We start from the raw sequence: 18630 nt of genomic DNA on the forward strand, positions 1-18630 counted from the left end.
GGTGGCGCTGAAGGATAAGTGTGGTGGAAAAATGGTATCCCTGTTCCTACAAAGGCAGCTTCTATTGCATTTGTGTATAAATATCTGAGTGTGCTTTATTTAAAGAGCAAACCCTGGAGCTCAGCATTACCAAATAACCCTTAGGCATCGGATGTGTAATGCCTTTCCTTCAGTAAGTTTTACAGTGTAGCTGACAGCAGCTCTTATGTCATAGGTCCATATCTTAATAATGAGATTGTTTTCTAGGTTTTGGCCTTTAGTAAAAATGGCTCAGAACCAAATAAGGCAACTCCTTAGTTATGGAAAACAAACATGAGTAGTCTGTGCCATGGGCTAGACTGCCTTCAGCGTGATGACTCATGCACAAGAAGGTTCAGCCCTCGGATGTAGCTCTGCCCAGGAGAGCTTGTGACCCTTACCTTATTAAGCTAGGCAAGGCGTGGGCATGCCCTTCCCATGGGTCTTGCAGCGCTCACAGCATTAAGAGGCTTGTTCCAGGGTGAAGGGAGCATCACCACCATGTGATCAGGGGGCACATGGGCTCCATGGTCACTGTCTGGGGACTGGTACCTCCTTGTGAGGCCAGACAAGCTTTAGAAGAGTCACCAATAACTGGCTTGCCTGATTTCTCTACCAAAAGCACACCTCCAATGTTAAATGTTAAATGCTACTAAGTGAGCCTCAGAAGGATTGATGACCCCCAAATCAATGTCGTCTTTTTAGGGCCTGGATGCTATGTTTATCACTGACTATTAAACTTGTTTGTATGGCCCAAGGTAGGGCAGCCCTGGTTTATGCGTGGGGAGATTAGTCCTGACATGCTCTGAGTGAGACCAGTTATCCTTTCTTTGCTGCTGCCCACAGGCCCAGATGAGGGAGAGCAACAGCCCTGGAGCAGGCAGTCTGCTCATATTTGCTTGTGCAGGGAGGCTTGGGACCAGCACAGCAGAATTGAGAGCTGGGGCAGGCCTGGAGGTGTGAGTGCTGGGCTGTAGGCTGGGCAAACAGGCTGGTCGCTGCCTGCCTCCTGCTATGTCTGCACAACAGTGCTCTGGAAAGGCTTCTTTTCTCCCAGTGTGATGTGACTCAACTCTTTTCTAGGAACTCAAACTCTCAGCTCAACCCAGCGCCGCCAATGGTAAGAGTCCTTGGAAACTGATACTGGTGGTGGTAAGCAGGGGGGAAAGCGTTTCAAAGACAACTCATTCTTGCAATGTCTGTAAAATGGGTATGCAGCCAGGGAGGAAAGAGGGAGAAACTGATCTAAACTCCACAGCTCAGTATAGCCGTTTTCAAAAGACTTCACACCTGAGAGCAGAGTTGTACATGCTCTCCCCAGGGGAATGGCTTCTCTTAGTGCTTGCATTCTATAAAGAGCAGGAGTCCATGGAGGGAAGGCACAAAGCAGACTTCTGCAGGTTTTCACCTAGGAATCTTCACAGACATAAGGGAAGCTGCACTTCAAATCTGGGTGCACCTCAAGTTCAACCCACATTTCAGCCTGTCCAGCCCAGTTGCCATCCATTTAACACTGGATATTAGGAAAAAATTCTTCTCAGAGAGAGCAGTGATTCCGTGGTTCTGTGATCTATTGCTGGACTTCCTTACTGTGAACTGTGCACGTTGTCAGACCTAGTGCAGTCCTGGTCATTTGCAAAACCCTGCTGCTGAGCAGGCTGTTATTTATAGCAGTGTAAACTCAGTGTGGGGCTGCGAAGCCAAAGGTGCTCCAAGAGAATGGGAAATGGAGTCCTTCCCTTGTGATTCATTTGCCAGCCTGCAATTAAGCCCCATTAGAGAGGTAGCATAAATGGTGGCTTATTATCTCTTCCCACTGACAAGCTGTCAGTTTACTTGGCTGTTGTCATTAGCCAATGTTTTGACTTTGACAAATTATGGTTCCCACAGTTTCTGATCTTATTCAGGCAGTTGGACTTGGCTAGTATGAATAAAACTGAAGGCATTAGGGCTTAAGCTCAATTTTTTTTAATGAAACTTTATACAGCTAAGGATATTTCTCCATATTGGCTCCACAGAGAGCTGCAGTTGTTCAGGTACAGTCAAGCCTGCACTGTGGTAAGAGAGAAGGGAAAAGTCAACGTCTGTTCTATTCTCTTGGTTCATGCCCTTCCTGGTGCATCTTCACATGCCCGCAGCCAGTGGTTTCAACTGAAGGCCATCAGTAAAGATCAGGCCTATTTAAATTCTCATATACTGACTTGCTGAATTCCACCCCAAGATGTGAGTTGTCCTCCTCAGGCCCCCTCCCAGCTGTGCTAAGTGATAACATCCGAACTGTGCTTCTTCCTTCATTGCAGGAGCTTTCTTACTCCTAGTCCACTTTACTTGAGGGATGTTAAAACTGAGCTTCTACTGTCGATTCTCTCTAAAGCATTGTTTGATCTTCAGACTGCTGCTTCCAATTGTTTTGTAACTGAATTATTTATGTGCGCATTTCTTCTCTGATCCAGGATGTGCCAAGACAGATACAGGACAGCTCCTATAAGGCCATCTTCCTAAAGTATGCGAAGCAGGTACACTGTCTAAAGCATCTTGCTGAAAAATAACAATACATATATATAGATATAAAGGCACGTGGACTTGCAAAAAAAGAAAACGAATCTCCAGTGGTCATACTGACCCATTTAGAAAAATGTTCTTTTGGAAACGTAGCTTCATTTTTAAGGGGGCACCCTTAAGTGGGAATGGGAATGGGAAAATGGGATTGATTGACCTGCCAAAACCCCCCAGAAAAACAGGAGTTTTGCTGGGACAGGTTGGCTATCCTCATATTTCAGAGGAGGATTGGAGGTTTTGGACTTGCGTGTGTACTTTTTCTGGCTTTGGTTTGCTTATGTACAGAAAGCAATTAGAAGGCTTTGGGTATTCCCTCCTCTCATCGGCATCATTTTCCATTTGCTTTTGCAGCAGCTGGAAACCAGACATCAGTGAGTGTTTGAGTAATTGATTCCTGCTTTTTCTGAGCCAAACTGTGTGCATTCACAGGAGATGCGTTTAATGGCTTAATAAACCATTATAACAAAACTGCTTGACTTAGGAGAACAAAAAAAAAAAAAAAAAAAAAAGAAATAGATCACTGCCAAAAGTTTTTGCACAATGGATCTCTTGCAGTTAATAGTTGTATCAATGCACTGAGGTGAAAATGAATGGGGGCTGCCCTGCTGAAAGCCCTGGCGGTGTTTCAGGCAGGGAGGCATTCTGGTTTGCTGATGGGTTGGGTGGCTCAGAGAGAAGCAGGCAGCTGCTGACGGGTTGGTGAAGAGGATGTGGGTGAAAGGAGCAAGTGCTCCCATCACCACTGAAAATGCTCCATGGCAATGGAACCCAGCGCTGCCCTGTAGACCCTCACAGGGAAGGACAGAGAATGGCCCAGCAGCAAGTAGGGCTTTGGCGTGCTCCTGTGCAGGGATGGTCATGCAACCATCAGATAGAGGTCCTTCTTAGTTGCCGTGGTGCATGAGTAAAGATATATGGGGCAAAAGTGAGGCAGGGAGTAAACTCTGATCTCACAGACCTCTCTTTATTCTGCATTAGGGCTCAGCTATTGATGCTTTGCAGTTGCAACGACTTCTTAATGACATGGTCCTGCAAGGTAAGGTTTTTGCCTTTGGTGCTTCCCTGTCCTTAGTCTGGTGCAAATTAGAAGCTTTAGTAATATCTTTATGTATTGTGTGTGTGTGTATATGTATGTATGTATGTATATATATATACACAGCATAGACATATACATACTTCCCCTCCCAGTTCAGTACTGGGACAGCCTGTGCTCCACAGACCTATAATGTCTTATCCTGACCCCCTGATCCCTCCCCCATTCCCATGAGCCCTCCTTCCTGCTCTATGCCCACCAGTCTGAGTGGGATCTCAGTGCCCAGCTGGACTGCTCCAGCAAGTATCCCAGGGAGCTGTGCCCTCTGCTATCCTCACTGGTCCCTAATTTCCTCCTGCCGTGCCCTAACTTCTGCAGAAGCCTCAAGCTGATGTTCAGCACTACTCACCCTTTCTAACCTGCCCACCCCAAAAACAGCAGGAAATGATCACACACAGAGCTCAGAGTGCTCTAGGACTCACTAATTCAACATCGACAGCCTTCCTCATCACCACCATTTAACTCATCCTTTATTCCAAGAGCCTTCTGCTTCCATCAGGGTGGGTAAGTGGGTCAAGATGGATCAGACTCCTTCAGTGGACCTCAACCCTTGTTGCTGTTTGACAACCCTGAGCTAGATCTGGGGCTGTGTAGTTATACGAGCCTTCAGTCTGGTGTCCTTTCCCCTCAGTGGTGGTCTGGATGTAGGGCTCGCTCTTGCTGATTCTGTTTTGTCAATCCTTGCAGATGAAATGACCAGCGTGGGAGGAGAGTTCAGCTTTGATTCGTGTCGAGCCATTTTAGCTCTGATGGATGTATCCTTTCAGCAAAAGCAATAAAATTCCCCAGTGTTGCTCATCCTTGCCTTGAGTTATGGCTGAGCTGAGCATCCCAGTGTGAGAACCTGCAAGTAAATATTAGCCATATTCCTCAGTAAATAGCTGCCACAGCCTATATGCAGGACTTTGCTATGCATGCCCTGGCTCTGGGAGCATCTCTGCTGAAAGGTGAGAGTCGATCTCTGCGTTCATACCTTCTGCTAGCAACCAATTCTTTGCTCTCATCTTCCACTCTGTGGGGCCCAGGCTTTGCTAAGCTTCACCCTCAGATGCAGGCCCCAGGCACAGCTTGGTGCAGCCACAGCAGCCCCTGATGTCAGCTCTCACAGCTTGCCAGCAGAGCTGTGGTAAGGGAAAGCACTGTCTCTGCCCAGTCACAGCCACACGTCTGAGACTGGCAGGCCGTTCATCCTTCCCAATGTGCCTTCCCTATTTAGATGGATCCATAGTCTTTTTATTGTTAGCAACACCGGAAATACATTGCTGGCCATTGTAGAACAACAAGACTCCTTGATGAAAACATAAATCCTCCCTCGTGTTCTTTTCTCCCAATTGCTGGCTCACTACCTCTTTCCTTCCATGCCTTGGAATAACTTTGAGACATTTTCAGATCTTTAGAAACTGACAGGGAATGAATAAAAACGCCATGCAATCCCACTGTTTCCATCTTTCTCCATCTTGCAAGCAAAAGAGGTTTTCCCCCCTTTCCAAAGCAACCCCTAGGCTAAGTGGGCACTGTGAATGCATGGCACGTGCAAGCAGCTGACAAAGCCGCTGCTCTACTTTGATTCAAGGTGGATTTTTCATTCTCTGGGCTGCATACAGCCCGTGTACAGTGTGACCTATCCTGGCCTGCAAAAATGATAGCAGCTTTTTTTTTTTCAGTCATGTTTCACTTGTGGGCTCGTGTAGCTTGTAGTGAAGTATTTTCTTGCTTGCAGCATCTGCATGGCTTCTGAGAACAGGCAACAGGATCAGCTCTGTGTGCTCCTGACTCCTTCACTGCCTCTTCTCCCAGAAGGATTCAGCCAGAGCTGATCTCATGCTGTCCCATGCACAAAAGCACATATGGGCTGGAGCATGAGGTTCTACTCCTCCTCAGTGGCTGCTGTGCTCAGGGGCTCAGTGTCAGCTGCAGAGATTGCTACGGGAACCCTTGTGGTTAATGACATCATAGAAATAGAAACCTTTTGTTGTTTGTGAGCATAGATATGAGCAGCTGCACAAATTGCCAGAAGAGGCAAATTTAACTCTGAGCGTAATTGGGACCAGAAAAGATCTTGTCCTTCTAAACACAAAGCAGCAAACAGAAAAGCCTGCATCCCAAGGCTCCCTTTACATGAAGGCAGCATCCTCAGCAATGAAGGCATCGCCAGGTTTAGCTCGTTAACTGCTTGGTTCTTAACTAAATGCACAGCTCAATTCAAATGGACAACTCACACTGCAGGAGTTTGGGAGCCTCTGGCGAAGTGTCACCAAGTACATGGTATATGGGGTTGCTCTCTCTTCTCTGCCACCATCAGACTCCTGTTGTGTTTTTTTTTTCACCACCAAGGTGCAGGCACTGCGATATCAAAGTAGCATGGGGGGAAATGTTGCCAAGATTGCATCTTTAGTAGGTCAGATTTCCATCCTCTCTTTTTAAAGCTTTCTTTCTTGTTTTAAAAGTCTCTGCTCTGAGAAAAGCATTAGATTTGGAAACAATATGGATGCCAGCTTGGTATTTAGGGCCTCACCTAAGTTTAGGCTGCTTCCCTGAGTCAGGTCCTTCTTCCTCCAGTCTTAATGCAGAAGGGGAAGATTCCTTGAAGCCTCCGAGGTGGGTGGGCTGTGCTTTGTTTTGACCCTCTCAAGACAGTCTGTGGCCAGCTAGGACAATGGGGTGCCAGTTCCCTGCTGAGTAGCAATGCCCTTCCCACTGACAGCACCTCAGCTTTGTTGGGAAAGATGACATTCTTGGATACAGGGACTCCTGGCAGATTTAATGTATTACAGACAATGTGTTTTTGTCAGTGGAAGTACGAGTATTCCTATTGTTGCCTGTGCACACAAACCAGGAAAGTGAGCAAAAGGGCTTCAACCCCAAAGTGGAATTTTGTTATGTTACAATATATTGACTGAGACTTCTGGAAATGGTCTGTCTTGTCGTGGTCACCCTGTCTTATCTGTTGGCTTCCTTGCAGTGAGTTTATTAAGGAAGGAAAGCATCCTACCTAATTAGATGTAGCAGTACGTTTGGAGAGCGGTGATGAAGGCCTGAAATCTGCCTTTCTGCTGGTTTTCAGGATCTCTTCAGGAGGGAAGACAGAAATTGTTCTGGATTTCTTGATGTATACGAGCTGAAGAGTGCGATACAGACAGCAGGTATGTCCAGGTGTGCTGAGCAGCTCCTGTCCCTGCAGAAAAGGGTGAAAAGAAGAAAGGGCTTCAGGAGTAAAGCAGTTTGGAGCGCACAGAAGTGCCAGTTAGATCACAGCTCTGCTCACAATACTGCATTGTCTCAGGGCACCGAGACAGAAAGCTCATTTTGCACAGAAACCTTTTCTTTGCTGCACGGCCCCGTGCCCACCTGCCCCCGCCCATACCGAAGCATCCACCCTTTGAATCACAGCAAGGGAAACAACAGAGATGCAGAGAAGCACAGCCTGCAGGGTCTATCTAAGTCACAGACAAAACACACAGCCAGGGAGAGGAGCAGGGAGCTCGCACATAATCCAATTCCTGCAGTTTCTCATGGAGGCAGTGACTAAGTCTATTATGGGAAGCCACAGTGGCAGGCATTTATTTAGTTTGCACTGACCTCTGTTGGCTACGCGAATGCTGAAACTTGCAGTGAGTGCATGGTGACCCTTTGCACAAAGAAGGCATTCTGGCTGGGTATCTCTCCGGAGACTTTGTGCATGAAATACAGCTCACAGACAGCAAACCTGCTGGTAATCATACAGCAGAGGAACTCCCATCGGTGTGCCTGGAGAGCTTGGGGTGGGTGCTGTCCCTGGGGGGAGCATGGTGAAGAAGCACTGTCCACGGGAATCATCAGCTCAGAATGGATGTGTAACTTGCTGAGAGGTAAGCAGTGCATTTGCATAAGCCTGAGCAGTGCAGCACTGATGTGCCAAATGTCAGTGAAGGAGCTGCCAGGCCACTTCTGCTAGAGCGTAAAGTGGGAGAAGTGGCAGCCAAAATGGTGCAGCTATTGGAAGGGACAAGCACAGACGTATTTCCATTACTTAACTATTGGACATTGTATGTGTGATTCCTGCTGGAGACCTTCTCCGGGTAGGCTTGTACAAACAGGGTTTGTCATCGTGCTAACCCACCTCCATCAGTTGCATCTACTCCATAAAGCTGTAGAGAAACCATTCCCTTCTTTTCTGCTCACTCAACTAATTGGCTGTGTTAAGAGTTCATTTAAAACCAAAAAGTCTAGAACTGGTTGGTAAAGGGGGGAAAGGCACTTCCCTTCCTTGCCACTGAGCTGCTAAAAACTGGGGGTGAGCAAATGAGACTTTCTGGAGTCACAAAGAATGCGTCAACCTGAAGCTATCAGTGCATAGCATTTCTCTTTTATTTAGTAAATCAGCTTTTAGACCAAAAAATATTTAAATCACGTCTTGGGTAGCCAGCATATTTAGGGTAGTTTTATTTAACTTATAAAAGAATCATTCTAATAGGCAACTTTTGCTCATTCAGTTGAATACCAATTTCCATCCAAATAGACTGTGACACAAATACTGAATAACCAGCTAATAAAAACCGAAATGCCCCTTTCACCATTTTCTGATATAAGAGAAAATGTAAAAATTAAGAATCCTGGGCATGCTGTACTGCATAATAGCAGTGTGCCCTATTCCTGCATAGCAGAAACGCCGGTGGTATTGTGAGCGCTGCGCTCAGACTGTAGCGGTTATGCACCGTAGAAAAGAAAATCACCATTTATTAGAGAAAATAAAAGCTAAAAATGCAAAGTAAGGCAACCCTAGAATCCTTAATTCTGCAATAACCACAATTCATGTGATGAGAAGGGCTTGGATTCCCCACCACCCTGCCCCTGTTCTTGCTACCACAGCTGGGGGAAGGCACACGGCTGTGCGGGGGGCTCAGAGGGCACCCAGTCTGACAGGGAGGAGGGCTTATCTATGGGAGCACGAGGCCAGCAGGGCCAGTCTGTCACCCTGCAGTGACCCCCAGGTGCCGTCCTTCTGCTCTCCCCCACAGGCCTGCCCGTCAATGAGCAGATCCTGCACCTGATGGCCCTGCGCTATGGCAACGTGTACAAGAGAATGGGCTTTGCTGACTTTGTGAGCTGCATGCTGCGCCTTGAAACCATGACCTGTGAGTCCTGGAGCTTTATCACGGGGTGACAGCAGGAGGCAAGGGGAAAGCTGCCAGACACCATAATACAGGCTCGCAGAACTGCATGGGCCAAAAATCTAGGCCCAGCCATCCCTCTGGGCTTAGGCTTATCCTGAGAGCTCCCATGCACTAAGACAGACTAATTTTCCCAAACGTCCCTGTGTTGGTACCCTTCCACAAAAGCTTGAGCATCCTGTTTTGCACTAGAGCTTCCTCCAGGGTGGCATTGCCCATAGCACAGGAGGGGGACTGCATTCACTCATGCCCAGTGAGGAGAAATCAGGGAACTGTCAAGGTTGGAAAGACGTCTAAGATCATCTAGTCCAACCATCAGCTCATGCCTGTGACTGCTCTAGACCACATCCCTCAGTGCCACATCTCCATGGTTCTTGAACACCTCCAGGGATGAGGACTCCACCACCACCCTGGGCAGCCCATGTTGCAATGCCTCGCTCTCTGAGACAGATTTGTTCCTAACACCCAACCTGAACATCCCCTGCTGCAACTCGAGGCCACTGTCTCTCATTCTATCACTCTTACCTGGGAGAAGAGATCGGCTCCCACCTTCCTACAGCCTCCTGACAGGCAGCTGTGGAGAGCCACCAGGTCTCCTCTGAGCCTCCTCTGAAATGGAAGGCTTTCTCTCTCTTTTTTATTTCTACCTCTTTAACTGGAGAGAGATTCCCTCTGTCTTCAGCACAGTTCTCCCAAAGTTTTGGTAAGGAGAAGGCGTGAGACCCTTCTCGGTGGGAAAACAAATGCATTTCCTCTGTTGTGTCCTTGTATTGTCTGGCAAGGAAGGGAGTGACTGTAAACGAAAGTGCCTAAAATTAAAGGATATTCTGTTTTATAAAAGCATAGTTTTTACTGCTCTAATTATAAGCATTTTGACTGGAAATAGCAGTAGTTAAAGAAATCCAGCAATTGTAACCCATGTGCTAGAACACTGCTACAGCAATTTAGCTCACCTTTGGAACGAGCTGTGTTTCAGCAGCACGTGGAGATGGGGGGGTTATTTTTTGCCCATGTTTTAGCACTGATGTTTTAGGAACCACCCATTGTCAGCTGAACACAGAAGCAGCTCAGACAGTCAGAGCATGTCCCGATCTGAATACTTACACAACTTTTAAACAGCTTTATTTCTATGACTGTCTCACTTACTGTAGGTGGGAATTCTTATGCCTAATGCAGTACCGTAGCAATTTTTTCATCATAAAAAATGTCCCTTTAAATTTTAAGTGCCAGCGTAAAGACAACTCCTTTAAACCCATTTGGACAAGAATCTTTAAAAATTTCATTGCCTCCTGAAATGAGTGTCTTAAGATGCTCTCGAGCCTTTCAGTTATCGCTTTACAGAGGGTTTAACGTGTAATGCATTTTCCGATCTTTTCAATTCACTGTAAGATTTTTAGAGGAGTGGATACAGGAGCCAAGTGGAATGGATATGGGAGCCAAGTGGAAAGAAAAGGCATTCCACCTTTATGGGGATGTGAATGCAGCAGTGGAGACAGATCTGTCTCACTGAATCATTACTCATCCTTTCAGGATCGCCAGAGATGAGACCCAAACCAAAAGCAACAGCTTCTTTGCAAATTCTATTTAACTGGAGGTAATGAAGCAGTAAAGGGGCACTTCTGCTCAGAGGAGGCAACTTCAGCACTGCATTTTTTTCCTAGAAAGACCGCTGAACATGAGCTGCCCTGCAAATACAGCGTTGCCAAGGAGCTGGGTGCAATACGGGCATTTCTTTGTTCTATGCGCTGTCTTCAAAGCAGTGAAGGATGGCTGTTCTTCATTACGTTGGCTTTCCTCCCTCCCTTCTCTCTGCTCTGGGTCGTATAGGTAGCTCTGGTTGCCTGTGAGCCCAGGAAGCCTTCTTGTCCTAAGGGGCTGATGAGCAGTGGGGCCTTGCGCCCTATTCCTACGCTCTCCCAGCAACCTTCCATTTCTCTAAAGCTGGGTGAGGTTTGAAAACATTTGTGATCTTAAAACGCCTTTTCTACTCGGGGTGGGCAGCAGGCTCCTAGAGCAATGTTTCATTCAAGGACAGACCCACTTAGATTTGCTTTAACTTCTCATTGCTGTTTATAACAGCGCGTTTCTGAGAGAAAAGTAATTCCGAAATAAATAGGAGCTGATAATGCCATGTTTTCGTTTCATCCAAACACTTAGGTTTGCTAACGCTGCTTCCAGACAAGCTGAAATAGAAACGCGCTGTTTAGAATATCAGCGTTTGAATGAATTCAGATTTTCTGATGGCAAAGGGTTCTGTCAGAAAACTTTAAGCAACGTTAATTTCCAACCCGAGATGAATAACAGCAGCATCTGCATTTCTGTTCCCTGGAAAAGCCTCGTAAGGCATACTAATGACATCAAGAGAATCATTTTCCTCGGGGCACGTTGTAATCACTCACTGAAAGGGAGGATGGAAAAGGACACACACAGGTTTCCCTGGGGGAAGATGTTTCATTAGTCTGCTGTTCTCCCGTCATCCTTCAGGCAGGAGGTACCACTGAAACAGATCACGGCAGGAGATGGAAGCGGTCACGTGGAGCTCTCCTGTTCCTATAGTTTTGCTTAATTCTGGACGTGCAGTTGGGTTGCTTCCCTTGCTGTGATGCAAGGGCTGAGGCAGAGGGGGTGCCCAGCACAGAAACAGGACATGGCCAGGCAGGACAGTGCACGTGGGCACCTGAGCGAGGCAGAGCATTCCAACACAAGGACCACATTTTGCAGCTTGGGTTGCATTTTTGCTTCCTCCTCCTGAAAGAAGATTTTCTTTGTTCTGCTCCTAGATGCATTTCAGAACTTAGCCAAAGGTGGACCGCAAGTTTTGATGACGGTGACGGAGGTAAGGATGCTCCTTCCTTCTCTCCAGCTCCACAGCAGGACCATAGCGTTAAGTTAGCAGGAGGATGACGCTAAGGGTGCTGTGTCAGTGCTGTGGGTGTTGCCAGGAGCTTTGCTGCGGTGTGGGTTTTACCTGGCTGGGTGTGCAATGGACCACAAGAGGTACTACCTGAGGCTCTCTACTCACACAGCCTTACCAGTATGAGGACAGCTCAGTGGTGGCCAACCACATCCAAAGCACTGTGCCTTCCCATGCGCTCCCAGTCCTGCCATTGGTGGAAACAATACTTAGAGTGGCTTTGAGGAAGTGACAAAAACAAACCAAAAGAAAAATCCATGCCCTCATTTCATACTGCCCCATCTGTTCATTCTGGACTGCAAAACATCTTGCTTTTACGGAAGAAAGATCAGACAAGTGCTTGCTGCTGCTGTTTGTCTTACAAAGCACAGCCTGGGTAGCTACTGAATGGCGATATATTGAGCTTTTCATCAGCCAATCTGAAGCAAAAATCCTGCTGTGCTCTATAGTGATGTGCCTGAGTGCTGCATTTTGTCAGTCTGGAAGCTATTTTTTTTCTGACAAAACAGTGTTTAAAAGGTTTTATTAAAAGGATAACCGCATTCCTGGAGCCTGCTACCTCTTACGCTCGCAGCCATGCAGGTGCCATCCTTTCCCAGCAATTGCTCCCACTGCAGCTGCTGCAGTAATTTATCATGGAAAGTAACATATGGAAGGTGTTTCTGGGTCTGAATTGTAGTAAAGGAAAAAGACAGCTTCAAAACCCCTTAACTGTACTGTGCAGGACAAAAGGATCACAGTGACTGGATCCCAGCCTGCAGGTACTGAGACACAAGGCTGAAGACTTGGTGCAACATCATCATCTAAATATGCCTTTTCCTTTTTCCAGTGGCTGACTCTTGTCATGTACATCTGAAGAGTTGTCAGAGCTCAATGTGATGGTGAGAAATCTCCTTAGTACTGTACACACTGAGAAGGAAGGGGTAGGTGCCCTAACATTGGCCAGAGGGATCGTGAGTGGGGGGGTTTTAGAGACATCTCACCCTGGGCTACGGTTGGATTTGAGAGGAAGAAAAAAGGTGAGAGCTGCAGTGTGAGGGTGCTGGGGAGGGATTGCAGTGGCATCTGAGGGCTGCAAAGGGAACTGGACAGCAACTGAACTTCTGGCATCTGTTCCCTGCGGAATTGCTGACAGCACTATAGGTTGCTCAGTCTGCCAATGGCTCGCTTAGCCACTCGCCCTCTCTCTCTCCACGTGAGGTGACACGTTTACAATAGATCAATTAGTAGAACTTAGCTTTTTTGTCTGCCTCTGAAGCGTGAAATTACTCCTGCAGGTCTTACCTACAAGTGGCAAATTTAAAACCAACTAGAGTGTGGGGATGTGATTTTTTTTTGTCAGTTTGATAGCCCATTTTTAACTGTATTACATACTTCAGTTTACTTTTGAACGACAGTCCCCGCGTTGTGTTTCATTCGATGCTTGCTCCCTCCACGTCAGGCCTGGAGAGCAGCATTAAGTGCCTCCAAAGTTTACTTGCATCTTCTGGCTTTGCTAGCTGGTTCTAGAGAAGGGCTGTACCTTTCCTACAAATCTTGCCCTGTCAATAAACCACCTCAGCCATCATACTTTGGCTAATCCACTGGGATGCAGCTGTTCCCGATTGCAATGGTAAAGCATTAGTGCTGGTTCCAAACAGCTGGCACTGAGGAGAAAACAGATGAAAACCAATCCTTAGAGAAGGGGCACAGCGAAGAGCCAGCCCGGCTGATGTGCTGAGGATGGACCCAAGAACTCACTGTGTACCTTTGGGCAAAGTCACACACTTGCCTTATCAACCCCGTTCAAAATCTGAGTGGAAAAAAAAAAAACCAAAATGAAGCCCAGGATCTTCATTGGAATTCAGAGACTGCATCCATGTGAGGCTTTCTATAGACAGATTTTGTGATCATAAATAATACATAAACAGAACGTCTGGTATCTCGCATCCTGTTTCTGAAGGCAGTTGACATTGGATGCCAGCTTCAATGAGAAGTTAGAAGGGGAAATACATAATAAATCTCAGTCCCTGGGGAGGCAGAGAGGTGGATTCAGACCCAAGGCTCTGTGCCTTTCACCCTTGGCTGCAGGACAGTGTTCATGCCCAGCTGCTCCCCTGCCTTGGCTGCTACTTACAGCTGCTGTGCTCAGCTGCAGCAGGAGCTGGGCCTCACTGCTCAACACTGTGATGCTTTCACCCCCCTAAGTGTGTTTGTAGTTATTTACCTGAAGGTTTGCCCTTTGCAGACTTGCCTCGGACAGCAGACCTTCCCTTTGTCACAACAAAGCTGTATTTTGGTGTATTCGTGCTGTGTAGAAACAGGTTATTAGTAACACAGCACCCACCCCTCGCACCACGCAGTGTTATTGGGTAAATATGAGATGAGAAGGCTCTCACTTTGGGGATTAAGTTGCTTAAATTACTGCCTGCAGATGCTATTTGTAGTCTATTTAGTCTCCTTTTCTCCTTTCATGAATCATTCATAAACCGATCATAACTTCTGCAAATAGATCATTAATCATCATTTTCACTTACCAGTTTTGAATGAAACTCTGCCTGTAGGGCGTTTGTAAGCTTTCACTTCAGCAGTTCCCCACTTGCTTGCAAATGGTGATTGGGCAGCAGCAGCGCGGGCCCCTCAGAGGACTGAAACTCTTCCAACTACAGCCAGACAGATCACGAGTACTGGTGGGAGAACACGTGCGGATTGTGTTGCAAACATCCTGATGTGCACGATAGTCTCAGTGATTTCCAAAGCCTGACCTCCAGCTGTCTGTGTTCTGAGCGAGTCTCTTTACCTTCTCTTTCAGGTGGCTTTTCTCCTCTTTGGTATGAGGCACCTCCGGGTCCTCCCACCCAACAGCCATCCGTGGGGCTCTAGAAGAAGCAAACACTGGAGGCGTGAAGCTGGGTTGTCTTATTTGCTTATGTGTCACCGTACCTAAAACTGAAAAATATCCGTAACTTCTCGGTAACCCCACAAACAAACACACAAACTTCACCTCCATTCTTTTAGCAGTGATAAAAAGTGACCTGGTGTTCCATTCTACTCGCCTACTGGGGCCAGCCTGGCAATCTGCAGGTGGTGGGGATATCACCTTTTGTAGCACGGTGAGGCAATGTGACATGCTATGGTTTCAGGGCACCTAAGAAGCTCCCCTCCCCATGGGACAAACTGCCTCGTGAGGCTGATGCTCGTTAAGCAAGGAACATAGCTATCCACTTTAGGAAATAGCATTGCCTTGTTTTATATGCCATATAATAGATTCAGTGGTATTCAGCACCAAATGCCAAGCTGCCACAGAAACACCTCTGAATCAGAGCTGGTTGTATGAGAAGAACCATTGCTCTGCAGATATCAGTGTGTGTTTGAAAGGAACGCATTTAGGAAAGGAGATGGGGGATCTCTTTAGGAGGAACCGTTTGACCATTCAGGGGATGAAGGCATCTCCTGAAGCACTCCCTGTGAGCATTTGTAGCTCAAGTCCTGCAGCAGGCCACAGCTCCAGCCCTCTCTTTTAATGTTCACTTAATAGAAGCAAGTGCTAGAGAAGGCAGATGTCAGCACTCACTCATCTCTGCTGCCCAGAGGTGGAAGCAGAACGTTGCAGACGCTTCTTCATAGATGGCAGACGTTTTCTAAAGCCAAAATTCAGAGTATGGGATAGAGGAATTTACTTTCCATTAAATCACATCAGGAAAAATCACTTCTGTATTTCTGGTGCAATTTCACTTGTTACAGCTGGGGGGGAGGAGGGGGGCGTTGTGCTGTTGGGCATTGAATGGCTCAACAGTGCTGCTGGGCCAACAGTGGCCACATTCCCAGTTGACCTCTGTTAGAAGCATTCAAGAGTTGCTCATAAAAGTGTCGTTTTCTTGATGGATAGACTGAGGTGGTGATTTTGTGTGAGATGTTAAGCACGAGCAAGTGGATGTTTCAGTATTATAATGCATTTCTGCCATACCACTAACCAAAAATAACTGCTATCAGGCATTCGTAGCTTTCAAGACACTTTGTGGGTGAATTGGTTGTGTTGTCTTGGTGGGGGAACTGAGGTGTAGAAGAGTTATTTCTTTTTCTAAGTCAACAGCAGAGCAAAGAAAAGATTAAGAAAAGGGCAGGATTGCTGAAACCCCCATTTAATTTTGACTGAACAACTGGAGAGCCTTTAGGAAGGCCCAAGGCTCAACTGTATGGGTAGGGAGGGACACGGTTAGCGAGGACGGTGGTTGGACATTGTCATCTTAGAGGTCTTTTCCAGCCTTAATGATTGTACCATCCGCTCTTTGGAGAAACAGGCAAGCTCCTTAATGTCTTCCTGGACAACACCCCACACCAGAAGCCCACAACCAAAGACGTACACAGCTTCAGCCAGCTGCAGTTTCTGGGCCAAAGCACCTGAATGAAACTGTTTCTCCCTTTCACTTGTGAATTGGGTGGGTTGGAGAAGAACCCTCGAGAAAGAGCTGTAAACAGCTGTAAACCCCCTCCCCCCTCACTCCTGATGGCGAAGCCCCCCTGTGAGCCTAATCTCATTTTAATTTGTGATTGAAGGTGTGTGCTTTAACGACTCGACTATTAGGGAAGTATCTCTCAATGTAGCCTCTTCATTCCTCTTCAAAACCCGTTTCTCCCGTTCTCACCTCTGGGATGTTTAAGCACAGGCAGTTCAGCATTGGAGGAAGGGGCTATTTAAGGCGGGGGCTGTTTGCCCACCCGCGCTGTTGGCGCAGCAGCGGAGCCTCCCGCAGTCCCAGACACGGGCTGCAGGTGGCACGCTTGATCTGCGGACTCGTTTCGAGGCTCTCCGAAGCAGCAAAGCCGAGGTGTCTCCGTGGAGCATCCAGCAGGTGGGCCTCGGGGTGCGGGGTGAGGAGGAAAGAGCTGAAAAACTTCAGTTGAGGACAAACCTCGAGGCCTCCGCCATCCCTCAGGTACCTCTTAGGAGTGAAAGCATTTGATGCGGTGCCTTTCTCAAAGCCTCTCTTCCCTTTCAGGAAAAGCATGTATTTTCCCCCTTTTATAATGGCTTAAATGGCAGCTTGGAAACAGCCCTCATCTGCAGCCTTGATGTGGCAGTGCTAGATTTTCCCTTCCCTGTTTAAATACTGGCCCATGCTCTGCCATCATGCATAGCAAGAGTGAGGAGGAGCAGCTGCTGCTGAGGCCAGCAGAGGAGGGAGCAGAGGATCTCATACTGCACTGAGCAGAGAAGCTGAGCAGCTGATTACACAGGATGGTTGGAGTTTCCCAAAATGATGACGGCCCAGTGGTTAGCAGTTCGTTGAATAACAGGAAATCATCTGTTGTTCAGGCCTGTTGGCTTCTCAGCATCAGCCAAAGAACCTTGTATGCTAACCTTGTGTGCTACCCTTGCAGGCTGGAGAGTTGGGTGTTCCATTTACTGGCTTAACCGACTTGTTAGAAGTATGAGCAAGGAATTATTCAGTGTTTCAGATAAAATACATGCAGAGGCGACACGTGATTAAGACAACAGTGGCTTCGTGGCTCTTAGAGGCAAGACTACAGCTCTTTGCTAGAGGTGGGGCAATCTCAGCCTGACACACGTGGGTGAGGTATGTGCTGTTAGTGGTAGCATTCCGTGGGCCTCTACCACCTGGAATTCACTTGAGCAAAGGATGAGATCGGAGAGCTGAGAGGGGAGGAGGGGCTTTGGCTTTTGCAGCCTGGCCCAGGGCAGGGTCCATGCAAACGCTCTGATGGATGACAAGGATACCAGGACTGTTTCCTTCAGCAGCAGGCACTGGCCTTTCTCCAGATCTTCTGTAATTTCTGTTACAGAAGATTTTCTGATGTCGGTTTATCCTAAATTTGCTCAAATCCTGGGTATAATTCTGTGTTGGGGTGGGGGGGCGTGTAATTCTAGTCGTTGAACTACTTTTCTGTAATTGCATTTGCCCACAGCTAGCTGTCTAATCTGCCTCTCCCCAAATCCCTACCAATCCTGTTGGAATCCACTTATAGCTGCATATGCAGGAAGGGACCAAATCTGCAGGACCAGGGATGGGGCAGGGCCCAGGGATGCTTGTGTCCCAGCTGTCCCACTCCACTGCAACAGAGCCAATGTGGCATCAGCAGGAACCATCTGCTTGCTGCAACACCAGCATCATACCTACAAGGCACTCGTGTTACATCTTGCCCCTCTTTTTTCAGCACAGGGAGCTGAATCATAACCTTTGTCCATTGCGGGAACTTCCTCTCCTCCTCTCACCATCTTCTTGTATTCTGTTGGAGTGTGTCCAGAGGAGGGCCACAAAAACGGTCCAAGGGATGGGAACACCTCCCTGTGAGGATAGGCTGAGTGAGCTGGGGCTGTTCAACCTGGGGAAGGGTATGGGGAAGCCTGAGAGCGGCCTGTCAGTACCTTGTGTGGGGCTAGAGGAAAGAAGAGGGCAGGCTCTTCAGCAGGGCCTGTTATGATAGGAAAAGGGGAAATGGTTTCAAAGTAAAAGAGGGAACATCTAGGTTGGGTATAAGGAAGAAGATTTTTACACTAGGACTGGTGAGTCACTGGCACAGGATGCCCAGAGAGGTGGTGGATGTCCCATCCTTGGAGGCATTCAACGTCAGGCTGGACGGGGCTTGGAGCACCTGATTGAGCTGTAGGTGTCCCTGCTTACTGCAAGGCAGTTGGATTAGATGGCCTTAAGGGTCTCTTCCAACTCAAACCATTCTATGAAATAGATAACACACCTAAGAGAGTTCTTACACTGGAGGTGTTGAAGAACTATGGAGATGTGGCACCGAGGAATGTGGTTAGTGGGCGTGGTAGGGATGGATTGGTGGTTGGGCGTGATGATCTTAGTAGGCCTTTCCAACCTTAATGATTCTGTGGTTCTATGTAAAACTGGCCAATGAGTGGGCTCTGCAAACAAGAGCTGTGCTTCATAGGG

At 47.5% G+C, this 18630-nt stretch overlaps 1 protein-coding gene across 3 annotated transcripts in view; it reads left to right on the forward strand.

Moving 5' to 3' along the window:
* The window catches only part of CAPN13 (calpain 13), a 35201-nt gene extending 19779 nt beyond the window's left edge, over window positions 1-15422 (forward strand). For 2 of the 3 annotated variants that reach the window (XM_004940180.5, XM_025149358.3), the window contains 10 exons: window positions 1102-1138; window positions 2472-2534; window positions 3556-3613; window positions 4358-4425; window positions 5867-5935; window positions 6735-6813; window positions 8668-8784; window positions 11601-11656; window positions 12564-12615; window positions 14526-15422. In XM_004940180.5, coding sequence (XP_004940237.3) covers window positions 1102-1138; window positions 2472-2534; window positions 3556-3613; window positions 4358-4425; window positions 5867-5935; window positions 6735-6813; window positions 8668-8784; window positions 11601-11656; window positions 12564-12590 — 574 coding nt within the window. In that variant the 3' untranslated portion in view covers window positions 12591-12615; window positions 14526-15422. The remainder of the gene's footprint in view (window positions 1-1101; window positions 1139-2471; window positions 2535-3555; window positions 3614-4357; window positions 4426-5866; window positions 5936-6734; window positions 6814-8667; window positions 8785-11600; window positions 11657-12563; window positions 12616-14525) is intronic. The other variant, XM_040697452.2, reaches the window with a different exon arrangement.
* Window positions 15423-18630: the final 3208 nt, after the last annotated feature.

Source organism: Gallus gallus, chromosome 3, assembly GCF_016699485.2.
Source record: "Gallus gallus isolate bGalGal1 chromosome 3, bGalGal1.mat.broiler.GRCg7b, whole genome shotgun sequence".
In the NCBI taxonomy this organism is placed as follows: Eukaryota; Metazoa; Chordata; class Aves; order Galliformes; family Phasianidae; genus Gallus; species Gallus gallus.